We start from the raw sequence: 21119 nt of genomic DNA, 5'->3' as shown, positions 1-21119 counted from the left end.
TACCTTTCTGTGAAAAATACCTAAAAAGATATCTGTTCCTTGCCTTAAACCTTAACTAATTATATTCTTCATTCCCTCATCTGAATATGCAATATATGAACCAGAACAACATTAACACCTAATGTTTACTTAATGCTTTGTAGTTTATAAAGCACATGCTCATAAATATATCCACATTAATCCTGACCACAACTCTGAGAGGCAGCGGAACAGGGGATGCTCTCCCCACTGCACAGATGAGAAAACTGAGTCTCAGAAAAGATAGATGACTTAGCAAGGCATATATTTAGCAAGTGATGGAGACAAACCACAATCCCACATTTTATTACTCTTTTCTTTTTAAATTACAGTTGATACAGAATATTATATTTCTTTCTGGTGTACAACCCTGTGGTTATAACTCTTAATCATTTCATTTGACACTAGAAAGCCTCCCAAGGGCAAATGAAAAAGAGAAAAAGCACTTGAATATTGGCAGTGATTAAATTCTCTATTTCTATCTGTTCCTTGCTTTGAAAAAATAAAAAATAACATCATTATACTCTAAAACCATTAGACTAAAACACTTAAGGATGAAATAGCAAATATGGGCTATTTCACAGAGAGTGTGACTTTGGATCTAGGAGAGTCTGTGCCTCAGCTTTACAGGGTCCCTCCTTTGAAGACTCTGCTGTTAATACAGATACATGAAAGGTTCAGTCCCATATGCATCTCTGACCATGAATTCTCTTTCTGCGTAACCAAGAGTGCTGGAATACTTGGGGATGCCAGGATTCACTTCTCCATTTCTCCCTAATGGCAACTTCACCTAAGATCCAACGCCCTCTTCAACTAGGGATCCCCAAAAAGAAAGCTTTCCTTTTTTCCCACTTGTTACATAGATATAATTTAGGAAAACATTTGATGTCAATGCTCAAGAAACCCAGAAGAAAGCAGAGCCTGTTTCAGACCACTTTAAAAGTGGTCTGATTCTTTCCCTCCCCATCTACCACTCCTGCTCTTCACAGCAGTAGTCGTTCCCAGGGTGAAGGCTCCAGAGCTCTAAGGAGCAAACTTCTGACCATAGAGTCCCACTCCCTGAGAGCAATACTCCAGTACTGTAAATCTCTGAGGTCATGCCACAGCCAATCTCAAAACACTGGAATCCCACAAGTCCCTGTCCTCGCTTCCCTCTCTGCTTGCTTCTCTCTTATATGACTCAAATCAGAAGGGGTGGGAAAACTTACTTCTCAGCATATTGCTTCTGCCCTTGCATCAAACATTATGTAATTCCTTCACCAAAAACAAACAAAAAAACAATGACAACCATAAAGAAAAACATTTAAAATTAAGAAGAGAAGAAAGAAGATGAAAAAAGTAGATCTAGTTAGTTAGGCAAATTCAATTACACCTTTTCTGTAAAATCAAGACATGTAAAAAACTATATTGAAAGGCAACACATTCTATACTAACCTGGGGGAAGAGGGAATAAGTTGAATTGTCAATAGTGAATGAGTATAAAAACTCCCCATCGTACCACATGCTCTTCCCCATCGGGGAATTCATTTTAGTCATAGCAAAGAGATGGGCGGGGTCACAGCAGTCTTCTATCTGTTTCCTAGGAGAGAAAATAGAAAAAGAACAGCAGGTTAAGTGCGCAGCAGACTCAGTCACTTGTCATTCTCGCAGAGATGTGCAGCCTTACCTCAGTGCCAACTCACAAAAAGCATCTGTGTCTCCAGGGTGACGAGACTACTATTAATCCACTCTTCCAGCCATCAGAATGCATGACTGGAATCTTTCAAAATGAAGTTTAAGAAAAATACGTCAGCTCTCAGATGCTGATGAAGTATGTCCAAAGGTAAAAATAATCATCCTAATTGCAAAGTTATTGATTGATATAAACATCCAATCCCAGAATGTGGCTAACTTGGGAGACGAGATATTCAGATGCAGCAAAAGTGCATCTTTACAGTGATTTAATAATCAGGTGGTTAAGTTCAGTGGCAAGGGACTTGATGTGAGCCATATGGAGTAAGGAATGCATACAAGGGTCCCCAAAGAGGGTGCGCTCCCCATTTGGGGAAAAGATTAAAGAACAACTCCTGGGAAACCTTTTTAAATAAAAAGAAAATGAGACACTAACAAAGCAATCTGCATTCTAACTGGTAAGTCTCATGGGGATTTTCAGTTCTGATTGTGTCTGAACTCTCTATAGTGTTCAACACAACACCATGACCTCTGCGAAGGTCGCCTCACTCCATTACAGTCTGGAACACCAGGGTCTCCGGAGTCACCTCACCCTTCTGTGCAGGCTGCTTCTTTACTTGGTCCTTTAACACAAGTCCTGATACTTTTCCACAGGCCAGTCTTAATATTATCCTCCAATCAAAAGCCTGAAACCAGGTCCATTTAATCAGCCATTAAAAAACAAACAAACAAAGCAATCCTACCACTTGTGACAACATGGATGAACCTTAAAGACATTCTGCTAAGTAAAATAAGTCAGATAGAAAAATACAAATACTGTATAATCTCACTTATGTTTGGAATAAAAAAAATAACCTCATAGAAAAAGAGATTAGACTGTGGTTACAAGAAGCAGGAGGCGGGAGTAGATGAAATGGGGAGGCTGGTCAAAAGATGCCAACTTCTAGATAAATAAATACTGGAGATATAATGTACAACATAATGACTGTAACTAACACTGCTGTACGATATATAGAAAATTTAGGAGCCTGACCAGGTGGTGACGAAGTGGATAGAGCATCGGACTGCGATGCAGAAGACCCAGGTTTGAGACCCCGAGGTCGCTAGCGTGGGCTCATCTGGTTTGAGCAAAAAGCTTACCAGCTTGGACCCAAGGTTACTGGCTCCAGCAAGGGGTTACTCGGTCTGCTGAAGGCCCGCGGTCAAGACACATATGAGAAAGCAATCAATGAACAACTAAGGAGTCGCAACAAAAAACTGATGATTGATGGCTTCTCATCTCTCTCTGTTCCTATCTGTCTGTCCCTGTCTATCCCTCGCTCTGACTCTCTCTCTGTCTCTGTAAAAAAAAAAAAAAAAAATTTAAGAGAGTAAATCCTATCAGTTCTCATCACTAGACAAACATTTTTTCTTTTTTCTTTTTTCTTTTGAGTGTATTTATAGGAAAAGATGGATGTTAGCTAAACCTCTCTCCAGGTATTTATTTTAAAAATATGTAAATCAAACCCTCCTGCTATTGTTGGTGGACATGCAGACTGGTGCAGCCACTGTAAAAAACAGTAATGGAGGTTCCTCAAAACATTAAAAATGAAACTGCCTCATGACCCAGTGATTTCACTTCTGGGCATATACCCAAAAAACCCAAAACATTAATTTGAAAAAAATATACATATGCACCCCTATGTTCATTGCAGCATTGTTTGCAACAGCTAAGATATGGAAACAATGCAAGTGTCCATTAATAGACAAGCAGATAATATGGATACAAGTGGAATATTATTTGGTCATAAATAAATAAAATATTACCATTTGTGACAGCATGGATGGACCTAGAGGGTATGATGCTAAGTGAAATAAGTCAGTAAGAAAAAGACAAATACTATATGACCTCACTTATATGTCGAATCTAAAAAAAACATAAACAAACAAAATGGAAATAGACTCAAATACAGAGAATAGTCTAATGGTTTCCAGAGGAAAGGGACATTGGGTGAAAGAGTGAAGGGATTACAAAGTACAAATTGGTAGTTCCAAAACAGTCACGGGAATATAAAGTACAGCATAGGGAATATAGTCAATAATATTGAGACTGACCCGTGGTGATGCAGTAATAGAAAGTGGATCCAGGATGCTGAGAGCCTCAGTTCGAAACATGAGGTCACTGGTCAACAATATTGAGACTGACCCGTGGTGATGCAGTAATAGAGAGTGGATCCAGGATGCTGAAAGCCTCAGTTCGAAACATGAGGTCACTGGCTAGGGTGCAGGATCATCGACATGATCCCAAGGTCACTGGCTTATGCCCAAAGGTTGCTGGCTTGAAGCCCAAGGTTGCTGGCTTAAGCAAGGGGTCACTGGCTCAGCTTGAGCTCCCCAGCCAAGGCACGTAGGAGAAGCAATGAACAAACTAAAGTGAAGCAACTACGAGTTGGTTTCTCATCTCTCTCCTTCCCGTCTCTCACTAAATAAATAAATAAATAAATAAATAAATAAATAAATAAAAAATAAATGTCATGATCCTGAGGCAAATATATGTATATATTTGTTGAAACAACTATATATGTTGCCAGGGCAGGCACTGGAAATTATCAGGGTCAACACTTTTGTAAAGTATATGATTGTCTAAACACTATGCTGTATACCTGAAACTAACACAAAATTAAATTGAATGTCAACAGTTACTTAACAAATTAAAAAAGAAACTCACTTGAGTTAAGTGTCTTGACAAAGAGCTATAGAAACTGGAAATGGTAATCACTATCTTTTAAAGCAAAAGGAGAAGTTAATACTTAGATTCTTTCAACATGTACTTTTCCAATCACTTTAGAACATTTTGTGGAAAACTTAAGCCCCTGAAGTTTTTATTCATTCTCAAATTTAAACTTAGTAGTACTGGCAGACTATATAGCCTTCCCTGCCACGAGGTTTTGTAAATAAACTTTTATTGTAACAACAACAATAAAAATCATGCTGTATATCTTAAATTTATACAGCGACAAATATATTGCTCACAAAAATTAGGGGATATTTCAAAATGAGTACGAAGTGATAAAATATCCCCTAATTTTTTTGAGCAGTGTATAAATTATATCTCAATAAGAGTGAAAAAAAAAATTCTAAAACATTCCCTGGGTTTCCAGTACCTAGTGTGGACCCTGACATCCAGACCTCTCCATGCCCTAACCCCTCCTCATAACCATAACCCTTCACTTAAGTAACTAAGCCAAGGCCACAGGGTGGCACAGCTCAGAGTTAAACCCCGAACTAACTCCAGGAACCTTGGTCTTTACCAGTGTACTCACTGGCCCTATTGCTCTATGCCATTTGAGTCCTGTCTGTTTGCATGTCTCATTCCCTCAGAGGCTGCTTCTGATGGCAGCTCTGTGTCTGGTTCACAGCTTCTACACAGATGTTCCTATTAAGGATGGTGTAAGTAATCTGGACAAATTATCCCATCAAAAACAATTAGAAAAGCTGGACAAAAACAAAACCATTTTAAAATGAGATCAAGATCTAGGAGAACAAAGAAACTGAGAAAGGGCAGTCTCACATTTGGAGCACTTCATTCCTAAGGGCATCTGGTGGGTCTAGAAGAGGCTGAAAAGATGAAAAGCTGAGCAAAATTTCTAAAAGGCTCATGCAACAGGGAGGATGAAAATTGGGAGTTCAAAGAAGGCCAAGGAGATGTCACTCTGATAAAATCCCTTAGCCTTTTGGTTGATACAATAATCTTAGGAGTAAAGGTATACCAGAAATAGACTAGTCCTTGAAGGAACTGAAGTCCCACTTTGAATTATCTCAGCCTCAGACTTGGTTGAGATCCTTCACTTATACCCTAATTCCCTGAATATAACATCACCCTAGCCTTCAATTGTCTTCTCTATTTTCAGATGCAACGTCCAGCACATAAAACTAGTCAGACAGAACAAGGAGACAAGAAAATGTGATTACAAACTAAGAGAAAAAATAGACAATAGGCACAAAACAGGGATAAAGATAATAAAGTTTTCAGATAGAAACTTTAAAATAATTGTACTTAATATGTTTGAGGAAATAAATGATAAGATTGTGAATTTTGGCAGACAAATGGAAGCTGGAAATAAAAAAAGAAATAGTAAAGAAGCTATCTGTAAATATCTACAGAAAGGAAAGGCCAAGGAGATGAACCTTGCGTAAGTGACGGTCAACCAGTGGACTCGGACCCATGTGGCTCCGAAAGAAACAATTTTGGGTAATGTAGCATCCTGATTAAGAGCATGGACCCTGCAGACTGACCGTCTGGGGTTGAAGCCTGGCTGTCTCATTTACTACATGTACACTGGAGCAAGCTCCTTAACCTTTCTCAAGTCCTCATCCTTGAAATGGTAAGAAAGCAATACCTGCTTCATAGGATTGTTAAGAAGGCTATGTCAGTATTTGCAAAGTTCTTGGAGCTGTGCCCAGCTCTATGTTACACTGTACATAGGTGTACATTATAAGTATTCGTTAAATAAATAAAAAGAAGTGAATTCGGTTCAGCAGAGAGAGAGAATGGAAGATAGATAACCTTAGGAAAAAAATACTACATCATTTTTCTGCCAATAATATTTATAAAAATGTTTTAAATAATATAAGGCAGAATAACAATGTTATAATTACATAATAAATCAAGTATTTATAGAATTATTTTCTATGCTAGCATTCAAAATATTAAAGAAAATAACCTTTAAAATTATATTTAATTTTTTTATTTAATTCCACTTATACAATGAGATGTTCAGATGAAAAATAATGTCCTAGTTAGGAACTCTTTATATCTTTTCATGAGAAATTAAAAGCTAAATGTCATATTTTCCCCTAAAGAATCCATGAGAATAAAAGCTATGAAAAACATCATGAGAAATCATGACCCATTCCTAATAGAGAACTCCTCATATTCCTCTTACCTACTTTATTTTCTAAAGCACTTAACACTATTTATTTGTTACATATTTCACTCATAGTTTTGTTTATTGCCTGTCTCCCCAAGTACCAGAATAGAAACTCCATGAGAAGATGATTTTTGTCTTCTGTTCACTGCTGGATCCCCATCTCCTGAAATGGTGACTGACACATGGAACAGGTGTCTAATACATGTTGATAGACTAAATAAATAACAAGGAGAAAAGAATACATTAGAGAAACAAGAGAACTTTAATGCACATTTTTTTTCTCAGTAATTAAAATTCCAATGGAAGTCAATCCTTTATAGTTTTAGTTTATGGAGACCCAAACAAAAAATTCAAAATAATTTCTGTCTATTGGTAAATATTTCCAGTAGATCCAGGATTTCTGAGATTTGCTGACTGATGAATCACAGTACCTTACACTGTGCATTAAACATTAGTCTGAGTAAAGCAAGCATCCCTAATTTAGGATTGCAGACCCACAACACAGGGACCACAAGAGAAGTCCACCAGCTGATGGTGCTGATAAATTGTTTCCTTCACCACAGTGTAAAACTTTCAAAATTTAACTTTACAACATTTGATAAGGTTTCAGATTTAATTTTGTCTCTAAAATTTTCTTTCTATTCCATTAATAGCTAACTTCAGTCAATTATTGATTTTAACATTTGGCACTGGGCCAAAACGTGTATCTAGTGCATTTACTCCAAACAGCTAAATCAATATCTTTATTGTAAACTGTCCTGAGTTGAGTTCCTAAAATTCCTTTTAGACTATTATATCTTAATTCCTGGGGCTAATGCCACAGAGCCTCAGATTTATTGTTGAAAATGTGTCCACATTCCACATCAGAGATGGTTTTAAAATTGAGATAATATATATAAAGCACCTAAGCACATTATATGGTCTTGATAAGTATTCATTTCCTTCTCTTTATTAACCATACAACTCTGCTTGTCTCACAGAATCCAAAGTTATTATATTTTACTTATAATTTTTAATAGTTACCCCCCCTTCCATTCCCAAACCTGTCCTTATTTGGATGATAAATTAGATGTTCACTCTTTTAAGATGAGAAGCTAAACAGTTGGTATCCAATAAAAGAGGACTTTTCTTTAAGTGAAAAATCCAGTGGCTTCCAAAAAATTCAGTTTCTTATTCTAAACGGCAGATTTAGAATAAGAGATGGTACAAGGTAAAGTTTGGGACATCATAAAGTTATCCTCCAACTTAAAGAAATCTTTGTCTTAAATGATCAGTTTTGAAAGAAGTTAAAAAGTTTAGAGTTGCCATTGACCAAGGGCCCAGGATCTAGGAAAATAACCTGCAGAATTTGTCCTGAAGCAAACATGCAGTAAGTTCTTGCCACGATGAGGCAGCGGGAACAAGTGGTGGCAGCACCATCTGTGTGGCAAAGGCAATACCTTTGCCACAGTGTGCTCCCCAGAACGGCTTACATCACTGACAAAGAGCTTCAGAATATAGATATAGTACTTGCTCATATAGGGTAGAGGTTTGTATGCATCTAACATTTTGTTTTTTAATTACAGTTTACATTCAATATTATTTTGTATTAATTTCAGGTGTACAGCATAATAGATAAACAATCATATACTTTTCAATGTGTTCCCCCCCAAATTTCCGGTACCCACCTGGCACCACGCATAGCTGTTACAATGTTATTGACTATATTCCCTATACTCTACTTTATACCCCTTATTTTGTAACTTTCTATCTGTACTTCTCAATCCCTTCACCTTTTCACCTAGGCGCCCAATGCCCCTCCCCTCTGGCCACTATCAATCTAATTTTTTTTCATAAAATTTCCTTGAATGGTGAAAAGTACTTTCATTAGAATATTTGTTAAAATAATGTTTTCTACAGATAAAATGTCTCTTCAAAGTTTAATCCTCTGGATAATTTGCCAGGACTACAGGGAGAGGGAGAGAGAGAGAGAGAGAGAGAAGCAGCTCTTATGTACTACTTAAGACAGCAAGTAATCTTTTATTCAGCAGTATTTTATTTATCACATTTGAAATGTCTGCTTAATAAAGGAAAAGCGATCCAAAGAAACGTAGATTAGTGCCATGTGTAGTTTGCAGAGCAGATTTAAAGGAGAAATTTTTAGAACACAAATATGTCAAGGATGATCTTATTTTCCCTAATACATATTTGTTTTGTAATGTACTTAACAAGCATACATGATGACTATTTATTTGAATTAACACAATTTTTTCCAGCAAAGGTTTCAATGAGTGCCTATCACCAGTCATCCTACTTACAACTACTTGTCCATATAGCTAGAAAGATTCTAATATTATCCTTTGAGAATTACCCATTTGCCATTTCAGCAACCACAAGTAGCTGGGTTCCTTTGAACAGCACTCATTATTTGAGGCACTCAACAAATATTTACTGGGCACTTTCTATGTGCCCAGCACTGTACTAGGCACTAGTGAGGAGGGAGAAAGCTTGCAGGAATGATTGAGTCAGCCAGTTTAATTAGTTACCTTATCGGTTTCTTGGAACAACTTGCAGCACAAAGCAAGAAAAACAGGATTTGTAAATAGTTAAGACAAATGGTCCAAAAACCCCCCACGCCCCCGTCCCTCTTGAGACACAAGAGTTATGTATGCTTACAGACAAAAGAATCCAGCAACCTGTGCATGAACACAAAAAGGTATATAAGATGTTAAGAACTGACTTCAGGCCCTGGCCGGTTGGCTCAGTGGTAGAGCGTCGGCCTGGCGTGCAGAAATCCCGGGTTCGATTCCCGGCCAGGGCACATAGGAGAAGCGCCCATCAGCTTCTCCACCCCTCCCCCTCTCCTTCCTCTCTGTCTCTCTCTTCCCCTCCCGCAGCAGAGGCTCCATTGGAGCAAGGATGGCCCGGGCGCTGGGGATGGCTCCTTGGCCTCTGCCCCAGGCGCTAGAGTGGCTCTGGTCGCAACAGAGCGACGCCCCGGAGGGACAGAGCATCGCCCCCTGGTGGGCGTGCCGGGTGGATCCTGGTCGGGCGCATGCGGGAGTCTGTCTGACTGTCTCTCCCCGTTTCCAGCTTCAGAAAAATACAAAAAAAAAAAAGAACTGACTTCAGGGAGCTTGTGTTTTGAAGCCTATTAGGCCATGTTGCTCCACTGGCTAAATAAACCCCTTTTCCTTCAGCAAATTGTCTGAGTCTCTTTTGTCCCCCTGGAGTCACTTCCTGCATTCGTGCAACACTAGAATGCTGGGAAAGGGAGGGGAAGGTCAGGGAAAACCTTGCTCTTTTAAGTTCTAATGGAGAAGCCACACAAACAAGATAAAGATTCTGGGGAAGAAGCAAGGGTACAATTTTCAACAGGGAACTAAGTCAGTGGTAAAGGACACTTAGGAAGACCAGGCGGGGTGGAAGTAAGCCACATGGATATCTGGGAGAAGAGCCTTCAGGTAGAGCAAAGACCAAGAGAAAATGCCTGAAAGGACATTGAAGAAATCAGTGAAGCTGGAGTAAAGAGAGTGTGGGGCGATGTGTTGGGGAGGGGGAGAGGGTAACGAACGCCGCATGCATGTGGCTTTCCACCAATGAAAAGAACAGAATCTGTGCTCATCACAAACCTTCTTGTAACGCATCCAGACCCTCGAGAATAAATCCAAATCCAAAACCATACAAAGACACCTGGATTTTACTAAAGTTGTGATGAGGGGTGTGGGGTTACCACATGAGGGAAAATTTCAAAATCTCCTAGTGGGGCCTCTGTCTCTTCCCTGGACATAATTCTATCATTTCCTCTAATCATCCCCACGCCTGGCCTATCTCCATCACATCTCTCTCTTATCAGAACAATTCCACTCCATTAGGCTCTCTAATTTTGACTCCCTTCATAACCATTTAACATCATACTTAGGAATGAGAAAACCCATCATATAAACTTCTTTTGATTTTTTCCTCTTTCGGAGAATGAAGAGATTTTAAAGACAAAAAAAATATTCAGTTATATATGTTTAATCTTTAGAAATAAAGTTGCTCCTCTTTTGGTCTATTCACAAGATCACAATAAAACAGGAAAGTGGGTATATACCAAATTTGGATAGTATATGGCCAGCAGTTACCACCGTCGTGGCCATGCACATGCAGGTTCTCATTGAATTTGGACAGATGATAAAGAAACAGTGGAGCCAAAAAATGGTGGGCTATTCTTTATTAAAGTCCCACACCGGCCAGCGAGCAAACACACAGGGAAAAACACTTCCCTTTCACTCAGGGCTCCGAAAGCCACTGACGCATTCTCCAGTTCCACAACCAGGAGAATCTTCTCTGGTTCCTCCTAAAATCAAAGGCCCCCACCAGTCTCAGCAGAGCTCACAAAAGACCTCAGCTCTGGTTCCCCATCCGCACACCTTCTCTCTCTCTGCCAGCATGGCTTCTTCTCCTTCTCCTTCTTCTCTCTCTCTTCAAAACTTTCTGTTGGGAAAACCTCTCCTCCAGCAAACATTAGCAAAACAATGGTCCTCCCCAAGCAGGAAGGTAACTTGTAATTTCACAGCCCAAATATATCTGGCACTGTCCAGCCCCCAGTGCAAACTATAAGCGAGCAAACATAAAAATCATATTTTACAAACATATTTGACCAACAGATAGTATGTTTTCAGTGGTCTGAAACAAAAACATAAATTTGGGGGAATGCAACAAACTCATTTTCAGAGGCTTGGGTAAGGGCATAGGGATGGGGGCAGGTGCATCCGCTCTGGAAAATAGTTGTGCAGTCCTGTGACGACATGAGGTTCTGAAAATAAGACCCACATCAGAAGCACCAGTCCACACATAAACCCCCATACTCCACTGAGTTTTAAATTTTTGCCCAAGTGGCAGACACTCCAAATTACAAATTGCACTGATTTACAAGCGAGCTGTTTCTCCAATACACAAGCGTACACAGCGGGATTTCTTTGTGTCATCATGACCAGCAGTGCTCCCGAATAGCACTGGGAGCCCAGACATTACGTATCAAAACTAAGAACTCTATTCAGAAACATTTTTTCTTTTCTTGTTCGAATAACACCTAGGTCTGAGATTATTTCTGTGAAAGATGAGCAGAAGTTATCGAAAGACAAAGCAAATTAAAAAAAGAAGACAAAAGTGATAGAAACTGCATTATGGGTTTTCCAAATGACACAGATTTTTCTAAATAAGAGAACTGAACTCAAAAACATTCAGATGAGCAGGAGAATGGTAAAATTTTGAAGGTGAAGTCCAGGAGGCAAGCTTCTTGGATTCAGTTCAGCACCACCGCCTACTAGGGAGACACAGGACTGGGGCATTTGTCCCAGACCATAATCTCCTCTTTCGTAATTTACAGCACACTTTTTTTTTTTTTTGGTATTTCTGTAACTGTTCCAGTATTTGAACAGATCCAAAATTATTTTCTGAGAAAAATTTTGGCTCTGCGTTATGACCCATTTCACAAGATGGGATTCTGTATAACAACACAAGCCAGAAATTCTCAATTTTCTTAACAGAATAGTAACTGTGCCACCTGCTTGTCTAAAACATATGGTCTCTCTTTAGTCAGTACAGAATATCAGCATTTCAGGTTGTCAACAACATTTAATGAACTACTACAATCTAGTTCCCACTAAATGTGTGGTTAAAGGAATGGGTATTTGGCAGAGACAAAGGGATGTGTTAGCTGATTTCATCCGAGGACCTACATTCTTTACATTCTTTCTCTGTATCACCAGCAGGTCAGTAATTTGCATTAAACAAAATAACTATTTTTAAATGTCTACTATGAAATGCACTTTTATAGATGAGAACAGAGAGCTACTCTTCAGGTCAAACACATCACCTTGGCTTACCACCAACATGCTAGAAAACAATCAGGCAGACTTTCCAACTCATCCAACCAGCTTCCCTCATCTTGTTGCTGTTTGCTACATTTGTAGCTAATTGCTTTATGGGTATCACTGACCCCCCACTGTGACAGGAAAGTGCAGAGGTATTGAGAGAGTTGACAGCAACAGTTGTGGAGAAGGGTAGGCTTGGAGATGGAAACAAAAGCAGAGATCATTTTTCAAAACTGAAAGCATTGAGAAAACAAAGGATATTGCAAGTGTAGATGGAATGAGTCATTTGACAAAGAGTGAATAAAGAAACAACAATTAGCAAAAGAGAAGGAAAATAACATAAAATGGTTTGGTTTTTTTTAGTTTGTCAATAAAAGATTAGAAGAGTCTGAAAACTAGAGACCAGATAAACCTATTAAGATATAGTCAGGGCTTACAGACTATAATAAGGTTGAGTTTATTGCTAAAGAAAAAGCATAGGCTCAGTGCCTGGCTCAGTGGTAGACCGTCAGCCTGGTGTGTGATAGAATCAATCGGAGTCCGAAAGACCAGTGTCACAGGCTTTAATGGAAGGAAGCTGCCAGGCTGTCTCGTTAAAGGAGAGCAGCCCTGGCTACAGACTTAGGCTACGTTTTAAGGGCTGGGTTTAGGGATGTAGGAAGGGTAGTGGGGCATTTGCTGATTTACTGCCACTATCGCTGGGTGCAGGGGTGCTTTTCCTGAAGTTGGTGCATTTTCAATCGTTAGCAGTTTCAACCGTCCATGACTTCATTGGACATTCCGTTGTGGTTGGTCACCTGCCGCAAGCCCTGAAACGAAACTCGTGCTGGCAGGGTTAAAGAAATGAAACCTAAGATTCCTGACTATTTGATATATTTACATAAAAAGGAAAGAGAATGATTCCTAGAGAGGCTCAAGGAAAGGAGACTGAGGTCATCATCTTCTGTAATTTCTTCCTGCTGAGTAGGGGCATGAGGGGTTATGGCCTCTCTAAGGATTACTCTCAGTGAGGAGTAGAGAAGTGCAGTGATGGCTTCCTGCCGGGTAGGGGTATATTTACAGGGGTCCAGATTTTTCTGTTCCACGAGGGCAGGTTTCAGGGTTGGTGTGTAGGGTTAGGTAGATTTCTCCAATTTTCTGATTGGCGAAGGCCTGCATGTGGTTCTGTAAGAAACTAGTGAACAGGTATAAGAGGCAGGGTCCAAAAGCTAGAATAATAAATAGGAAAGTGAGTGGACCAATGAAAGGCAATAGTCAAGACAGCCAGTTTGTGCAAAACCACCAATGCCACGATTCGGTTTGTTTTTCACGAATTCGCTGGGCTCATTTCTTTGATTGCTGAGTCTCTAGTCCTGACTGATTAAGGTAAAAGCAACACCCTTCTCTTAGAAAGACACAAATACCTCTTTTTTCTGCTGTTAAGAGATCAAGGCCTCGGTGATTTTGTAGCATGACTGCAGCTAGGGAATCAAGTTGATCTTGGAGTTTTACTAGGGTGGAGGAAATTTCTTTCAGGGAGTTTTGGAGGTCTTCAGAGAGAGAGTGGTAATAAGACAGGGCAGTGGCCAGTCCCCCTGCCCCTAGACCCACTCCTGTAGAGATTCCTAAAGCGGCAAGATGAGGGGTTACCTGTACAGCTCGTCTGGTCCTTAGATTGATGGATAGTGTACTAGGAACTGGAAGAGGCTCATGGGATGGGATTAGGTTGATATTTGGGGTGAAATAGATTCGGGTACAGATTCCTGTCCAATTGGTAGAGAGACATATATAGGTGTTGGTCCCACATAAGTAGAAAGCCCCTGATTGGGTGAGGCAGGCTGAGAGGTAAATAGAGAATAGATGAACAGTGGTCGGTTTCATCTGTCCGCTCTGAACTCCAGACGGTCCAGGTGAAAGAAAGTGCAGCCCCAACTAGGGGAGAGGCGTGGTCAGGGGCCTGCTTTGAGCATTGCAGCCGTGTGGTAGGGGTAGTGAGCCAGGGATATAGCTGTGTGGTGGGAAAGGAGCATTTATGTGGTGAAGCTGTAAGAGTAGGGGGTCCTGTGAATTGAATGGGATTAGAAAATAATTTGTTTGCTTCTGGAGAGATGTGATAGTTAATTCAATGGTTCTGATGGTTTTTGGGAAATTGAATAGTTATTGTGGTGTTGCAGAGATTAGAGGGGAGGTGACCAGCTGGGATGTCACCCTGAGCCTTGAAGCATAGGGGAGTAGGTGAAAGGTATTTAGGGTGACTGGTCCCTAAGCAGGGGGAATTTGGGGTTTTAATTTTTCGAGCTGGGAATAATAGGTTTGATATAGCTTATTTGCTCGACTGGCAGCTGAAGTGGGATAATTCCCTATAAGAGTGTCGGCTCTTTCAAAGAAGGAAGCCCCTTTTTGGGTTTGGTATATGAGAACTGTCTGTAGAAGGTGGGTAGTATTGTTTGGGATAGGGAGGGCAGAGTAGGCTAAGGAGCACATAGACATACACATCCAGCAATTAACTGTATAGGAAGAATTAGCTTCAATTAAAGTTTTTGAGTGAGGTTAAGAGAGTGTTCTATACATGTGGCCCCTAGAAGAAAGGAGATGGGGGAGGCATATGTGGTGCCCAGTAAGAGAGAAGGTAGAACTAGTGTTAGGAGATCAAGAACTGGGGGCATGGTGGTTAGGCTTAGGGGTGATTAAGAGGAAGAGAAGAAGAAATTGAAAAGCAGCTGTTTCTTCTGGAGAAAATTCAAGTAGAGAACCTTGCCAGGCCAAGTTCCACATCCAATTGAGTAGTCCGTCAATATCACTGGAGTGAGGTCTAAATTAGGAGAGGTCCTCAGAGGCCTGAAGAAGGAAGTAGAAGAATCTGGCAAGGTGGTAATTGGCAGTTACCTGCTGTGAGTGCCTGCTGGACTGGGCGGTATGGAGGGATATGGCCTCTTGGAAGAGCATTATGAGATGGACTGGTCTGGTTCTTCTTGGACAGGGGAACATGTGGAGATTTTGAGAAACAGAGGACCTGTGGGGGTGGAGATGTAGGTTTTAGGGGTATTGGTGGGTTAAGGCTTAATGTGAGAGAGGTGTGTCCCGTATGAGTATCCTTCCACTTTGATGGCAGTAGGGGTGGACAGGATAACAGTATGGGGCCCTGTCCAGGTAGGCTGGAGAGGGGTTTTTCCCCATGTCCTCTTTTAGACCTGGCCCCCAGGGAGGAATGATAGGTGTGAGTCCGTGGTTGGAAAGGGCTGAGGAAGGAGCTTGTCAAGCTGGGAACAGTAGGTTTAGTATAGCTTGTTTGCTCAGTTTGCAGCTGAGGTTGGGTAATCTCCTATGAGAGTGCTGGCTCTCTCAAAAAAGGTGGCCCCTTTGTGAATCATGTACATAAGAGTGGTGTGAAGTTAGATGAATATTATTAAGAGGAATGGGGAGAGCTGAGTAAGCTGAAGATGACATGGACAGACATATCCAGCAGTTGGCTGCATAGGAGGAGTTAGTCTTGATTACAAGATTTTAAATAAGATTAAGAGAGCTTTCTAGATGAGAGGATTCTAAGTGGGAGAGTATGGGTGCAGAGTATGCCTTTAAGGGTAAGGAGATAAGAAAGAATAGAGCAAGCTGGAATCTCTGTCCTGTCTGTTCAGGGGATTATTATACTTACTCACAGCTCAGGCTGTTCTTCTTCTTCTGGTATTTTAATTAGTCTGACCTTGGTGGGCCCTAAGGGGGAGCAGGCATATCTGGGCGGTGATTCAGGTTGACTGGAAGGGTCATTTGTAGGCATGTGTGGAGATGGAGTTTCGTTTTCTTTAACCTGGAGACATGAAAAAAGGGGGCCTTTCCCTTGAGTTTTGCCATCATGGGTGTAAGGTCGGTGGATAATGGGGGATGGTCACTTGGGGAACACAGACCTGCGAACTTTGGCTAGGACCGCCCACAATCAAGCCCGCCAAAGGAAGCTTCCCAGGAACCATTTGGAAAGAAGCGATCATCTGCCAGCCAGTGAAATTTCACCACGTCATAGTAGCTCCACTTCCCTAGAGGGACCCTTTAAATATCTCCCACGCGGTTTAATCCATGCAACTTCCTTAGCCTCCATCTCCTCCATCTTTCTTTCTTTGGGGCCAGGGAACCTTGCCAGGCGGGATGCGCGCTCTATACTCAATAAAGCCGTTTACTTATTCCACACTTTGCGGCTCCGAGCCCCATTCCTTCCTTCTTGGAGGGGAAAAATACCTTACAATGGGGGTGGTGAGGAAGCCTTGGGAATCACTATGCTGGGTGATAGAGGTAAATTTATAACATAATTGGGCAAATATGGCTGGCCGAGAAGCAATAACAGAGCCAACTCTGAGGATGGGAAGTGAAAGGAGAGAGAAGCTCTGAATTTGGAGAGTAGGTGTAAAGCCAGTATCCACGGCCACCATCACAGCAGCCTGGACCATGCAGGTTCGCATTAGATTCGGACAGTCGGTAAAGAAACAATGGAGCCAAAAACTGATGGGCCATTATCTTTAATCCTAGCTTGCACCCGGCAGGCAAGTAAAAACACACACTGGGCTCCAAAACCCACTCACTTCAGTGCTCACAAAGCTACTGACTTATCCGAGTTTCCTAGAATCAAAGGTTTCTAGCTCACCAGATTTATTCACCTCTGTTCCCCATCTCCTTCTTTCTCCCTGCACAAACTCTGCACAAACTGGCCTCTCACTCAACACTCTGCCATCTTGGCTGCTTCTCCTGGCCTCTTCCATGTGGCCTTTCTCTGCTCTCTGCTCTCTAATGCTAATCTCAGGAACCAAGAGTGCAAGCTCCCATTCTGTCCCCATTTTATAGTGTAGAAATCAAAACCTTTAATCCAATATACAAAATAGGTAAGTCTCTAATACAAAGTCACCTATCTGGGACATGATGGGATTGTACCACCCCGCATGGCTTTTAAGGTCTATAATAACTGAGAGGAACAGAAGAAGGCAGACAGCCCAAAAGAGATCAGGCAAAATACCAGCTCTTGCCAGCTGCCCTTAAAGTCTCCAATGCCCCTAAAGGGCCTTGTAAAACTCCACCAGGGTCCTGCTTCAAGTGTGGAAAGAAAAGTCATTGGGCAAAAGCCTGTCCAGCTTCTCAGCCCCTGCCAAGGCTTTGTCCTCTCTGTGGGATAAAGGGACACTGGAAGGTAGACTGCCCCCTCACTCCTCTAAGGGAGGGTTCAGTCTCTTCTAGCCCTACCCCAGCCATCTGTGACCTAACCTTGCCCAGCCTACTGGCATTTGACACTGATAACTGAAGGTGCCCAGGGCTGTTGGCACCATCTCACATCACCATCAAAGAGCCTAGGGTAGCCATCCAAGTAGCAGGTAAGCCTATCTCATTTCTTATAGATACAGGGGCCACTTACTCTGCCTTTCCCAAATATTTGGATCCTGCTCATCCCTTAAAGATCTCTGTTGTGGGTTTTGATGGTCTTATATCCTCCCTATTGGCCACGGATCCACTGCCTTGTTTAATACATGGTGTCTCCTTTGCACACTCTTTTCTTCTCCTGCCACGATGCCCTATACCTATTTTAGGCCAGACCTACTGTTGGGCAGATAAAATATATTATGCTCACTTTGTTAAAGATGGCACTGCCCACGTGGAGGCCGTCACCCAGGTGATATTAATGTGTGTTGGGGGCGGGCTGTGGGCAGGCAGAATCCTTGTAGCTTGGGTGGTTAGAAAATTTTACTACTTACAGAGATACAAAAGTGGGCAGTAGGTATAAAAAGGTTGACTACCCCTGGTCCAGGCAGTTAGTACCGTCCCGCGTTTCGGCACCAAATGATAGAATCAATTGGAGTCCGAAAGACCAGTGTAACAGGCTTTAATGAAAGGAAACCTGCCGGGCTGTCTCGTAAGGGAGAGCAGCCCCGGCTACAGACTTAGGCTGTGATTTAAGGGCTGGGTTTAGGGATGTAGGAAGGGTAGTGGGGCATTTTCTGATTGGCTGCCGCTATCGCTGGGTGCAGGGGTGCTTTTCCACTATTATGGATGTTGGTATATTTTCAATCGTCAGCAGCTTCAACTGTCCATGACTTCATCGGACATTCCTTTGTAGTTGGTCACCTGCTGCAAGCCCTGAAACGAAACTCATGCTGGCAGGGTTAAAAAAAATAAAACCTAAGAGCGTGTGGAAGTTCTGGGTTCAATTCCCTATCAGGGCACACAGGAGAAGTGCCCACCTGCTTCTCCACTCTTTCCTCTTCTCTCTCTCTCCTTCTTTCTCCCTTTCTCTCCTCCTCCCACAGCCATGGCTCAAACAGTTTGAACAAGTTGGCCCCAGGTGCTGAGGATGGCTTCATGGCCTGCCTCAGGCACTAAAATAGTTCGGTTGCTGAGTAACAGAGCAGCAGCCCCAGATGAACAGAGGATCACCCAGTAGGGCACTTGCCAAGTGGATCCTGGTTGGGGCACATGCAAAGTCTGTCTCTGCCTCTTCACCTCTCACTTAAAAAAAGAAAAGAAAAGAAAAAATAAAAAGCATGGTTGTCCTGTGATAATCCAGGGTAACAGCAGAGCATTATGGAAAAATTTAAAGGAAATGGTACAAGTACCTCTGATGAAAAAGTACAGCAAGCCATGGATGCCTCCTCACCTAAAGGTCATTCTGAATATGGCCATTAAAGGGAACAGGAGCAAATGTTTATGGAGTACCTGCTGAGGAGGAATCCTTCACAACACCTGCGATAAAAGGAAGTGCTTCACTGTCTCAACATTCTTCAATGCAAACAAAACCTGTGATTTGGGGGAAATGTATCTGATTGGCTATAGAATGAAAAGCAGAATATAGCATGCTTTCAGAGGGCAGATTCACATTCTGGTGGAAATGTATTGGGAAAGCCAAGTTTAAAAATTCTTTTGGTCATTTTAGACTTAAAAACAACTTTTGGAAGTATAACCTATATAAAAGTTAAAAAGTGTAAGAATTAATTAACCATCCTGTAGAAATGCCTCCATCAAGTTACATTATATTACTAAGTTATGTTTCTATTCAGGGTCAGTAAATAAATAAATAAATAAATGAAGATCAAGAACAGCATTCAATTTTCTATAAAAATGAAAATAATGTGTATTCTGTATCCATTGTCTTATTTATCTACATAACTTTTTTTTTTAATTTACTGTCAAGAAATTGTTTTACAACTGCATTAAAATATACACTTCTACTTATCAAACAATGAAAATTACGTTGATCCCATTCATTAAGTGTTCTTCGGGTCTGAGTCAGGAAGTTCAGAGGTAATTAGAGCAGTTACAAAACTATATCAGTCTCAATTTCATGGACTGATATTCCTCTACTCTTTACTGTTTGTTTTTAAAACGTCAATGTACTACATTTTAAAATTATAATTTTATAAATTTAATTTTTAAAATTTCAAAAATGCGAATTGGAAAAATAGGCAAAAATAACTATCACAATAATCCTTCTACACAGAGATAACCAGGATTAATAGATTGTTTTGTATGCATTTTTGTATGTGTCAAATACAATTCTAGAAACTAAAGACATAGCAGTAAGTGAGAAGGGCAAAAGGGGCGGGACAAACAGACTCCCACATGTGCCCTACGGGGATCCACCCAGCATGCCCACCAGGGGGCAATGCTCAGACCCTCTGGGGTATTGCTGTGCTGTGATCTGAGCTCTCTGTGCCTGAGGCGGAGGCCATGGAGCCATCCTCAGTGCCTGCGCCAACTTTGCTCCAATGGAGCCTTAGCTGTAGGAGGGGAAGAGAGAGATAGAAAAAAAAGATGGGGAAGGGTGGAGAAGCAGATGGGCGCTTTTCCTGTTTTCTGGCCAGAAATTGAACCCCGGACTTCCACATGCCAGGCCAACGCTCTACCAATGAGCCAACCAGCCAGGGCTCAGTAGTTGTATTCTAGAAATGGAAATTTAGTATGTCTGTTTCCAACTTATTTATGCAACAAACAAATCTTGGGTAAACATTCTCATGCTTAGATTTATAAACAGATCCATGATTATTTTGCTGGGATAAATTTTTATCAGAATTTGCTGAATTAAAGATTAAATAAGAATGGGGCTCCTCTTGCTTCAGAAACGATGTTACACCATCTTTGATTTCTTTTTAATTTTTATTTCAGCAAAGCCAAATAGGTACCATGTTAAAAACTACTTTAAATTGTGCTGTTTTTATCTTCCCATGTTTTGTATTATCTTACTACTTAATATTATAAAAGGTGAAGACATCACTTTCTAATCCTACCCCAAACAGACATGAATAGACTTTTCTTCACCCCACATTCCCTATATAATTACATAAAAGTTTTTGGTTGAAGGAATGTTATATGTCTCTAAGTATTACTTAATAGCTGAGTCATGCACTGCACTATCATTGTATTTTCCCTTCTTGTAACCTTTATAAAATTTGTTCTTCCCGCAGTAAGCTACTGCCTAATTTTATTCCTTTGCTTTCTTTCTCATGGATTTTTTCAATAATTCCTCTTCTTATTTTTCAAAAAATTGGAAATTTCCTCTATGCACTCAAACACATCAAGAAATCAGTCAGAACAATTTCTCTCTGAGAACCTTGGTCCTCCTACTCTAACTTGAGAGCTTTCTTGCTAGCCTCAATAAACACGTCATCTTGGAAATTCCCTTCATCTCTTTTCAGTATTGTATTACCTAGTTTCATTTATAAACCTTTTTTATTAT

The 21119-nt window shown here is 40.9% G+C and overlaps 1 protein-coding gene across 1 annotated transcript in view; it reads right to left on the bottom strand.

Annotated features, from left to right (window-relative positions):
* The window catches only part of ST8SIA1 (ST8 alpha-N-acetyl-neuraminide alpha-2,8-sialyltransferase 1), a 188737-nt gene that overhangs the window by 95997 nt on the left and 71621 nt on the right, over positions 1 to 21119 (bottom strand). The window contains exon 2 of the mRNA XM_066354596.1: positions 1453 to 1597. Coding sequence (XP_066210693.1) covers positions 1453 to 1597 — 145 coding nt within the window. The remainder of the gene's footprint in view (positions 1 to 1452; positions 1598 to 21119) is intronic.

Source organism: Saccopteryx leptura, chromosome 1 (genome assembly GCF_036850995.1).
Source record: "Saccopteryx leptura isolate mSacLep1 chromosome 1, mSacLep1_pri_phased_curated, whole genome shotgun sequence".
In the NCBI taxonomy this organism is placed as follows: Eukaryota; Metazoa; Chordata; class Mammalia; order Chiroptera; family Emballonuridae; genus Saccopteryx; species Saccopteryx leptura.
The sequence above is the reverse complement of the archived record's forward strand: the minus strand, read 5'-3'. Positions and strand labels throughout refer to the sequence as shown.